The sequence below is a fragment of the Thamnophis sirtalis genome, unplaced genomic scaffold, assembly GCF_051295495.1.
Source record: "Thamnophis sirtalis isolate CommonGarterSnake01/CBP01778 unplaced genomic scaffold, rThaSir2_p1.2 scaffold_4, whole genome shotgun sequence".
Lineage (NCBI taxonomy): Eukaryota > Metazoa > Chordata > Lepidosauria > Squamata > Natricidae > Thamnophis > Thamnophis sirtalis.
This window is the reverse complement of record NW_028261384.1, coordinates 40,685,407-40,696,169: the sequence shown is the minus strand read 5'-3', so window position 1 is coordinate 40,696,169 and position 10,763 is coordinate 40,685,407. Positions and strand designations below refer to the sequence as shown.

General features: G+C 37.6%; 1 protein-coding gene across 1 annotated transcript in view; it reads left to right on the top strand.

Moving 5' to 3' along the window:
• Nucleotides 1-10,506, top strand: part of GSDME (gasdermin E) — a 28,370-nt gene extending 17,864 nt beyond the window's left edge. The window contains exons 8-10 of the mRNA XM_087712795.1: nt 463-643; nt 5,613-5,686; nt 10,130-10,506. Of these exons, the coding sequence (XP_087568921.1) occupies nt 463-643; nt 5,613-5,686; nt 10,130-10,369 (495 nt within the window). The 3' untranslated portion in view covers nt 10,370-10,506. The remainder of the gene's footprint in view (nt 1-462; nt 644-5,612; nt 5,687-10,129) is intronic.
• The last annotated feature ends 257 nt before the right edge of the window (nt 10,507-10,763 follow it).

Below are 10,763 nucleotides of genomic sequence, written 5' to 3'. Positions count from 1 at the left end.
AATTCATCCACATTACTGTTAGTCATCCTGTTTTTCTCCCCCCCTCTCCCGCACTTCTTAGCATTATAGAGTTAAAGTTTAAAAGAGTCAGGTTTTCACACGATATGAAATCAATAGAATTTTTATTAGTCTTGACTGATTTGTGCATCATTATTTTCTGGATCACAGCAAGTAGCATCACCTACCAATTTTGAATGATCTCATAACAAGCTAAGCAGAGTTGCTTAACATTGCTTAACATTTGGATAGGAAACTCAATAATGTCCAAGGGTTCAAGGTACATTGAGAAGTTTGTTTGTTTGTTTTTTTAATGCAGTGAAAAACCATTTCCATATTGTTGTGAAAGAAACATCATAGAGCTGTCGAGGCAATTGGAAGTCAAACTTGGTCTGATTAACTTTATTCTTGAGTATGATTAAATTTGCCCACTATGTCTGTTCCCTTTTTATTTTGTTTTTGCAGCTGGACAGTATATGTTCTGAGGGGAGTCCAGGAAACATAGCAATGGAGGAATTGAAGTCATTAGAGAAACCATATATAGAAGAATTTCTACAGCTTGTGGGTGTAGATTTACAGAGCAAACAACAGGTTCACAATAAGGAGCTTTTCCTAGCTGCTCATTTCCTCCTCAGTGCTCTGGCAGGTACAAAAAAATAAATAAGCGAGTGGTTTTCTTCTAAAAATGATTTTTTGTTCAGAGCAGGTAGGGTTTTCCGTCTCAGATTTATAGTATTGTGTAGGGAGGGAAAACACTTTGTAAATTTAGTTTGTGAATATAGAGGAAATTCTTGGTGCATAAAGTATAAAGGAATGGAGAACTAAAGGTATGGTACTTGGATGTCAATCCTTCAAGGTAGACCTGATTAATGGTAAAGGTTTCCCCGCACATATGTGCTAGTCGTTTTCGGCTCTAGGGACGTACTTGTCTCCGTTTCTAACCCGAAGAGACAGTGCTGTTTGAAGACGTCTCCGTGGTCATGTGGCTGAAATGACTAAACGCCGAAGGCGCACAGAGTTCTGTTATCTTCCCACCAAAGTGGTCCCTAATTTCCTACTTGCATTTTTATGTGCTTTTGAACTGCTAGGTTATCAGAAGCTGCTGTCAGGGTTCCAAATAACATCCAAAAGTAAATCATAGGCAAAGAATTCCTCAAAGTTCCAAATTATTAAGAGAGCCATGTGGGCACATCTGGGAAAACCCTAATCTGAAAGCTTCCAGGTTTTCCCACCCAGTTGAAAGTTCAAGATCCTGCCCCTACACCCACAAGTCCATCACATGGTCCAATCTTCCACTGCCACGCTAGCAGCTTCAACCCATGCAGTTGCAGCCAGGTGCAGAGACAAAGGATGACCTTGGCTTTCTAGAAATAATTTTGTTATGGCCACATATTACCCAACTCCATATAATCCTCCCTCCCATTTTTCCTCAAAGAAAAATGCAGAGTAAAATAATAGAAACTGTGGCGGGTTTGAAGTCCAAAAGAAAAGATGGCTGCAGGCCTGACAACTGGGACAAGTAACAAGCTCACACCATTACACGGCGCTAGAGATTCAAACCGCTGAACTGCTGGCCTTTCTGATCAACAAGCTCAGCATCTTAGCCACTGAGCCAACATGTCCCTCTTAGCCACCTGATTAGGAAATCAGAATTAAAGTTTATTGAGATAAGCTATAATAATAACTTGTAAATCTGACTGTTTCTCCCCTTCTTCTTATGCCTCTTGTGAATAAGGGAGAAGTCATTCTGTCTTTCTAATATTTCCACAGACTTAAGGAAAGCTTCTGTCCTCTTCACAGTATTTACATAAGGGTTTCCAAAAATTTGCTTCAATGTCACCTCCCTAGCTTTCAGCATAGGAATTATTTAGCCTCAACTGCCTTTAAATGATGGCTTTTTCATTTGAATTCACATGGTGAATATTACTCATCTTGTGTGCTAAATTTATTTACTACTACTAAGAAAGAAACAAGAAAGGTTCAAGCTTTTATGTCAGTGGTATAAATTACAGTGCTTTGGAGTCTGTCTTAAAAGTAATAATTTAGAAAGAAATTGAACTAAACAAAGGAAAAGAATGCTGACTAGAATTGCCTACTTATTAATTAAATATTTTAATAATCTCAGGTAATCAAGTCTTAGATCATTAATTTCCATTTAAAATTCAGTATCTCTAAACAAAAAGGCTGTTTTTAAACAAAATTAATCTTTTTTACATTTTACATTACATTTCCTAGATATCTTTGTCATTTATCCTAGTTTTACAGATACTTAGTATTTAATTTATGTTTTCTGATAACATACTAAGATCATATTTATCATTTCTTCACTCTGTGTTCAGATCACTGACTCCTGATTCAGTGATAAAATAAAGACTCTATGTTTGGATCTTTTTAGAGTCTTAGAACTAATCACCTTCCCACCATTATAGAAACCCACACTTTTTCCAAGAATGACATTCATATATTTTCAAAGATTCTGTTATTATATTTGTCACCTATGTAAGATTTAACGCCACAGACTTTACATTGCAATGATTTACTTTAAATCCTACTTAGAGCCCCAGCTTAATAGCACTGTTTGTGAATCATTGCTCTAATCAGTCTTCGATGTCATGGAGGTATTTTGGGAGAAACACTTTCTCAGTGTTGAAGTATTGATCTTCTTGTGGACCCATGAAGTTCTTTGAAATAAAACTGAATTTTTTATAATCTCAGATTATTTTTGTTGTTAAACAGGGATTTTTAATTTCATATTTTTCCCTTTGGTATGGTTAATTACATTGTTATCTTGATCCTATCATGCATTAAGTTTCTGTCACTTATTCTTTTGCCTATCTATCTTATTGCTCATCCAGTGGGTGCTCCTACAGAATCACTCAGTATTGGGTCGAGAAAAAATATTTCTCTAATTTTTCCTTAAAGCCATCTGAAGGTTCTTTTTTTGATCCTCTGTTATCCTCTTACCTGTTTTTGGAGTTTTCATCATTTATTTGTTTTTCATTAGTGTCTGTATCATCATTCAACCAAGTTCTATACATATCTCCAGCAAGCCTTTCACTTCATCTAAAAGCCTATATGCTGTTGAGCTTGAACACCTTGTATAATTCAATATATCCAGGCTGTTCTTCATACCATAAACACTCTGCACTGGTACATTTAACTTATGACTGGTTGCCTCGTTTGAGGAACTTACCTGAGGGATACTAAAACCCAGATTCAAATTTCCTACAATTGTGTGACTGTAGTTCATGTATCAATGACCAACCAATATTGATGGTTGTTAGCAGCATCCTCCATTCACTTAATCAGATTTTATTACTGTGATGTTGAAAATTGATATTTACTCTCAGTTTTCAGCAAAATTCGCTCATGCTGAACCACAGGTTTGCTTGACAACTGTGGGGTTTGCCTTCTGAACCCCACAAAATTAATAAAATCAGGTCAGTCACATCATCTTGCTTTTTAACCATCATGAGTTATGTCTTTATAATCATACAGGTGAAACTCGAAAAATTAGAATATCGTGCAAAAGTTCATTTATTCCAGTAATGCAACTTAAAAGGTGAAACTAATATATGAGATAAAGACTCATTACATGCAAAGCAAGATAGTTCAAGCTGTGGTTTGTCATAATTGTGATGATTATGATTTACAGCTCATGAAAACCCCTAATCCACAATCTCACAAAATTAGAATATTGTGAAAAGGTGCAATATTCTAGGCTCAAAATGTTCCACACTAATCAGCTAATTAAGCCATAACACTTGCAAAGAGTTCCTGAGCCTTTAAATAGTCTCTCAGTCTGGTTCAGTAGGAATCACAATCATGGGAAAGACTGCTGACTAACAGTTGTGCAGAAAACCATCATTGACAACATAAGGAGGGAAAGCCTCAAAAGGTAATTGCAAAAGAAGTTGGATGTTTCCAAAGTGCTGTATCAAAGCACATTAATAGAAAGTTATGTAGAAGGGAAAAGTGTGGAAGGAAAAGGTGCACAAGCAGCAGGGATGACCGCAGCCTGGAGAGGATTGTCAGGAAAAGGCCATTCAAAAGTGTTAGGGACTTTCACAAGGAGTGGACTGAGGCTGGAATCAGTGCATCAAGAGCCACCATACACAGATGGATCTTGGACATGGGCTTCAAATGTCGTATTCCTCTTGTCAAGCTGCTCCTGAACAACAAACAACATCAGAAGCGTCTTACCTGAGCTAAAGAAAAACAGACCTAGTCTGTTGCTCAGTGGTCCAAAGTCTTAATTTCTGATGCATCTCATTTGGAAACCAAGGACCCAGAGTATGGAGGAAGAATGGAGAGGCACCAACTGCAAGATGCTTGAAGTCCAGTATGAAGTTTCCACAGTCTGTATTGATTTGGAGAGCCACGTCATCTGCTGGTGATGGTCCATTAAGTCCAGGGTCAACGCAGCTGTCTACCAGGGATTTTGGAGCATTTCATGCTTCCTTCCACAGACGAGTTTTATAGGGATGCTGACTTCATTTTCCAGCAGGACTTTGCACCTGCCCACACTGCCAAAAGCACCAAAACCTGGTTCAATGACCGTGGGATTACTGTGCTTGATTGGCCAGCAAACTTGCCTGACGCTAACCCCATAGAGAATCTATGGGGCATTGCCAAGAGAAAGATGAGAGACATGAGACCGAACAATTCAGAAGAGCTGAAGGCTACTATTGAAGCATCCTAGTCTTCCAAAACATCTCAGCAGTGCCACAGACTGATAGCTTCCATGCTATGCCGCATTGAGACAGTAATTGCTGCAAAAGGGGCCCAAACTAAGTACTGAGTACATATGCATGCTTATACTTTTCAGAGGTCTGATATTGTTCTATGTCCAATTCTTGTTTTATTAATTGCATGTAATATTCTAATTTTCTAAGATTGTGGATTTGGGGTTTTCATGAGCTGCAAGCCATAATCATCACAATTATGACAAATCACAGCTTGAACTATCTTGCTTTGCCTGTAATGAGTCTATCTTATATATTAGTTTCATCTTTTAAGTTGCATTACTGAAATAAATGAACTTTTGCATGATATTCTAATTTTTCGAGTTTCACTTGTAACTCAAGAATACCTGTATTCTTTATCAGTGATGCTATCTATCCATTTAACAGATATGAAATCTTTATTTTTGAGAAAAAATAGAAAATCTTTTATTTTCTATTCTATTTATGTTTTTTGAATATATACTGAAGTTGTCTCAGTTTTCATTTCTAACTGAATCATATCTCACAACGTGCTTAGAGATGCAATTTTGAAGTAGTCGGATTCCATTTGTCAAACCTTTTAAATGCAGGAATGAATTTTAGATTGTCTGAATAATAGTAATTTAAAGGCAAGATTCAATTGTGAAGTACACACAATTGGGAATGTTCTTTTCAGCATGGCGATATACATTCTCAAGACATTCTCTTTTAGGAACAACATAAATTGTTCTGTTTTGACAGATTCTAGTTTCTATGTGGACTTGGAGAACATACTGCCCTATTTTTTGAGTTATTCAGAAAGATTTCAGAGGCCTATGACTCAGTGCTCAGCAGGAATGATTCTTTTATATTTTAAAAAGTTTTTGTTTTTCTTTTATTTCTTTTCTTCAGAACTGTCAAGTTATTCTCTATGTCTGCTGATAGCCTGCTGTGACCTCCAGCTTGTCCCTACCCTGTGTTTCTTGGTAAGTCCTGTAAATTTAAGTTGGAAATGTGTTAAAATAGCATAAGCTCTAGCAGCTGGTTCTCAGTAGTACTTATTCATGGCATATCTCTTCCAGCCCTTATAAAATATATATTCCATTCATTTTAAGAAATTAGCTAGCACTAAATGGAAATTGTATTTTAATGTCATACACATTATCCTTCAAGGCAATTCACAGCAGGAAAGATAAGAAAAATTAGTACAAAACTGAATAAAAAGCAATCACTGATTTTATAAGCATTTTGTCAAAATTATGGTACTTCAAGTAATAATCTGATATCTGAAAAACATTATCAACATTTGGTCTGTTTCTTATACTAAAAAAAAATACACATTTTTCCAAATCACATAGGTTTTTTTTGAATTCATATTCTTTATTACTACAGATTATAACTCAGATTATCTAAATCTTAATAAAACCTACAGAATACAACCTATAATAGAGAACTTAATAAATACTGCATAGAAACTTCATACATTCCATTAAATAAGTCAGTAGGAATTAACAATTATTTAATAAAAGTATTTATTGTAACTAGATTTTTTGTTCATTTGTTGCTATCATCTGCACTTTTACTCCTCCATTCTAGTTTATCTTGTGGCCATAGTAATTCCATTCTCTTATCAGAAATAGATTGAGATCTTTTGTACACAAATATTTGTAGTTTGTCCCCTTCAAATGTGCTCCTTTAGTTCCTACTTATCTACCACTCCCTTTTGAAATAGATGGGAAAACAATAAAGGGGAGGGGCCAATATAGTTCTGACCTGCTTAGATAAAACCAGTTTTGATTGCAAGAAGCGATGACAATATCTTGCATCCTGACTATTGGCAGGGATTTGTTCAGCAACATTTTGATGTAGATAAGTTTTTGTGTCAACTTTTGGAAGTGTGAATGGTTATTTCTGCTTTTGCTTGCCCATTTGTAATGCTTTGTGGTCTTGAGCTGTGAACAGCAGAATCACAGGGCAAGAAGTGATAGTTTGATAGAATTACTCCCTTGAAACCAGAGGACCAGCTGAGTAATGATCTGATTCAAAGCGCTGTGTAATGTTTCAAAGTGCTGCACAGATAGAATGGCTTTTCTATTGCTTCTGGGAGACTACAGATAAAAAAAAACAATGTGCTGAGATATGAGGTACAATGATATTACAATGGTCTCTCTGTCGGTAACCTAAGTAGCCAATTAGATTGACCTGTGTCTATAAGAGTTCTTTTGGAGATCCAAGCCTTGTATTGTTTTCATTCATTTCTATTTGCTGTACAGGATCTTAACATTGATCTGCCTTGTTTTAATGGAATGTTCTATCCTACCTATCCAATTTTGAGGGTAACACAACTTTTAGTCAAAACTTAAAATTTATATAGTTGTGACAGAATTTGAGTTCTCAATAAAGATTAAGGTGATGCTTTGCTTGCTAAAACATTTAGTGTTTTTAAGAACAGGATTTATAATACTGTTGTAATATTCATCTTATAATATACAGTGGGGCAAAAAGTATTTAGTCAGCCATCAATTGTGCAAGTTCTCCCACTTAAAAAGATGAGAGAGGCCTGTAATTGACATCATAGGTACACCTCAACTATGGGAGACAAAATGAGAAAACAAATCCAGACAATCACATTTGGAAAAAATTTTTTTGCAAATTATGGTGGAAAATAAGTATTTGGTCACCTACAAACAAGCAAGATTTCTGGCTCTCACAGACCTGTAACTTCTTCTTTAAGAGGCTCCTCTGTCCTCCACTCATTACCTGTATTAATGGCACCTGTATGAACTTGTTAGCAGTATAAAAGACACCTGTCCACAACCTCAAACATTCATACTCCATACTCCACTGTGGTGACGACCAAAAAGCTTTCGAAGGACACCAGAAACAAAATTATAGACCTTCACCAGGCTGGGATGACTGAATCTGCAATAGGTAAGCAGTTTGGTGCAAAGAAATCAACTCTGGGAGCAATAATTAGAAAATGGAAGACATACAAGGCCACTGATAATCTCCCTCGATCTTGGGCTCCACGCAAGATCTCACCCCGTGGGGTCAAAATGATCACAAGAACGGTGAGCAAAAATCCCAGAACCACCCAGGGGGACCTAGTGAATGACCTGCAGAGAGCTGGGACCAACGTAACAAAGGCTACCATCACTACGCCGCCAGGGAGTCAGATCCTGCAGTGCCAGACGTGTCCCCCTGCTTAAACCAGTACATGTCCTGGCCCATCTGAAGTTTGCTAGAGAGCATTTGGATGATCCAGAAGAGGATTGGGAGAATGCCATATGGTCAGATGAAACCAAAGTAGAACTGTTTGGTAGAAACACAACTCGTCGTGTTTGGAGGAGAGAGAATGCTGAGTTGCATCCAAAGAACATCATACCTACTGTGAAGCATGGGGATGGCAACATCATGCTTTGGGGCTGTTTCTCTGCAAAGGGACCAGGACGACGGATCCGTGTACAGGAAAGAATGAATGGGGCCATGTATCGTGAGATTTGGAGTGCAAACCTTCTTTCATCAACAAGGGCATTGAAGATGAAACGTGGCTGGGTCTTTCAGCATGTCAATGATCCCAAACACACCGCCCGGGCAACGAAGGAGTGACTTCGTAAGAAGCATTTCAAGGTCCTGGAGTGGCCTAGCCAGTCTCCAGATCTCAACCCCATAGAAAACCTTTGGAAGGAGTTGAAAGTCAGTGTTGCCCAGCGACAGCCCCAAAACATCACTGCTCTAGAGGAGATCTGCATGGAGGAATGGGCCAACATACCAGCAACAGTGTGTGCCAACCTTGTGAAGACTTACAGAAAACATTTGACCTCTGTAATTGTCAACAAAGGATATATAACAAAGTATTGAGATGAACTTTTGATATTGACCAAATACTTATTTTCCACCATAATTTGCAAAAAAATTCTTTCCAAATCAGACAATGTGATTGTCTGAATTTGTTTTCTCATTTTGTCTCTCATAGCTGAGGTCTACCTATGATGTCAATTACAAGCCTCTCTCATCTTTTTAAATGGGAGAACTTGCACAATTGGTGGCTGACTAAATACTTTTTGCCCCACTGTAAATACTGGTATATGTAGTATACTATTCTGTGGCATTGGGTCTTATTGTATTAGATAGCCTCTATCAACATGCAGAATTCCCAGCTCAATCAGAGTGAATTGTAACACTGATAAAGGGGCCCTACTTGGAAGGAATCAAGTTTGTCAACTAGTAATGGCAATCTTCCTCGCACCCCAGATAACTTGGCAATCAGATGCAGCAAACATCACAAAGATATGTCTATGGTCATTTTTCAATATCGTTACCATACCAAGCCTGGACACTCACAGAAAGCAAGACAGAAAAATAAGTACTTGCTTCTTTAGCTGTTTATGAACTTTTTAAAGACCCTGGACATCTTTAGCATTGCTTCAATGCTTTACTAGTTGAGACACCAGGCTTTTTGCTAGACAATTTGGAGACTAACGGACTGTTCCTCTATTTCAAAACCCTTAGAGATACCTAGCTGATCCATGGAAGGATTGTTCTCTATTTCTGTATTCCATTTGATATCATGCTGCCGAAAATGAATCACCTACAGGCATTTAGTTAACCTTGGGCATTTCCTCCTAAATAGAACCACAAAGCAGGTTCATTCTCAAATCATGCCACTTCAGATCTCAAATCTGAACAGAATCAGGATTTGTGCTGATTTGTGCAGCCCTCAAATATGCACGTGCAAACATACTTAACAATAGATATGCTGTTCCTTTTCACAATAAATTGGAAAAGGAACGTGAAATAGAAATCCAAAGACATTTAAAGCCTGAGATAAAGAAAAGGACAAAGGGTTAAATTAATTGAGAGTTTCGAGATAATTAGTAATACTTTACATTTTCCCAATCTACCCTGAGAGATTGCTAGGAATTGTAGTTTATGAAATGCTGCACAGATGGTGTCACTATTGAAGAGACTGTTGCACAGAGCTTTGGCTGGAATAACAGATGAGTATTTTTATTTATTTCATTTCATTTATATCCAGCATTTCTTCCAATGAACTACCCTCATTTTGATTCTGACAAAAGCCTTTAGATCATCAGCAAAGTTGCCCAAAATGGGTATTTGGATTTGGCCTTGCAATCTAATATAGCATACTTTGACCATTACATTGCATTGATCCCCTAATTTGTTGCATTATTAAGAACGTGCAAAAACTACGGTTCCTGAATCTCTGAAGATTAATTTCTGGAAAACTGTTAGGCACTTTCAATGACCAAATTGATGTAATTTGAAATAAAATTCCAGTGTTTTCCAGATGTTCCATTCCCAGATTAGTTAGCTTCACATATTAAAAAATTGTCTTTTTTGCCATTATTTAAAAATTGTACTATTGTGGAAATGCTTTTAATCAATGTCTTTCTGTCTTTGAGCAGCCTAATATGACCTCAGAAGATGGTACAGTGACACTTGCAGACCCTGTACTGGCTTCACTTGCTGACCCAGGAAAGTTTCGGATAGCACAAAGGCTATTCGCTTTATCAAACATTAACCTTGAAATGATGGAATCTTCTATCAAAGCTACAACCATGAAAAAATCCAGCTTTTCCCCAGTCGTTCTATATATAGCATTGAATGGCCTCCATGCATTAGGCTGTGAAAAAGACAAGAACTGATGAAGCTGTTTCAATAGTTTAATACTACAAGTATCTCTGTTTAATGCCTCTTAATTATGAACCCACTAGATTTGTCTCCATGCAATTGGAATAGCTGCCAATGGGCTATGTTATTGGAGCAAGGCAAATGCTGAAATTAATTACCGTATTTTCACGACCATAAGCCGCACTAAAAATCCTAAATTTTGATCCAAAATCGGCAGTGCGGCTTATAACCCGGTGCGCTTTATATGTGGAAAAAGATCTCCCAGCTGCTTTGCTCCTCGCGACTGCAATAGATGTCCAGAGGCGGCTTTTGGGGCTGGTGGGGATTGGATTTCCGGCTCGGTGGCCCCTGTCGCTTCTGGACGTTGTGGGGAGCCGAGGAGAGTGTGGGGGGGAGCGCGCGGCGGTT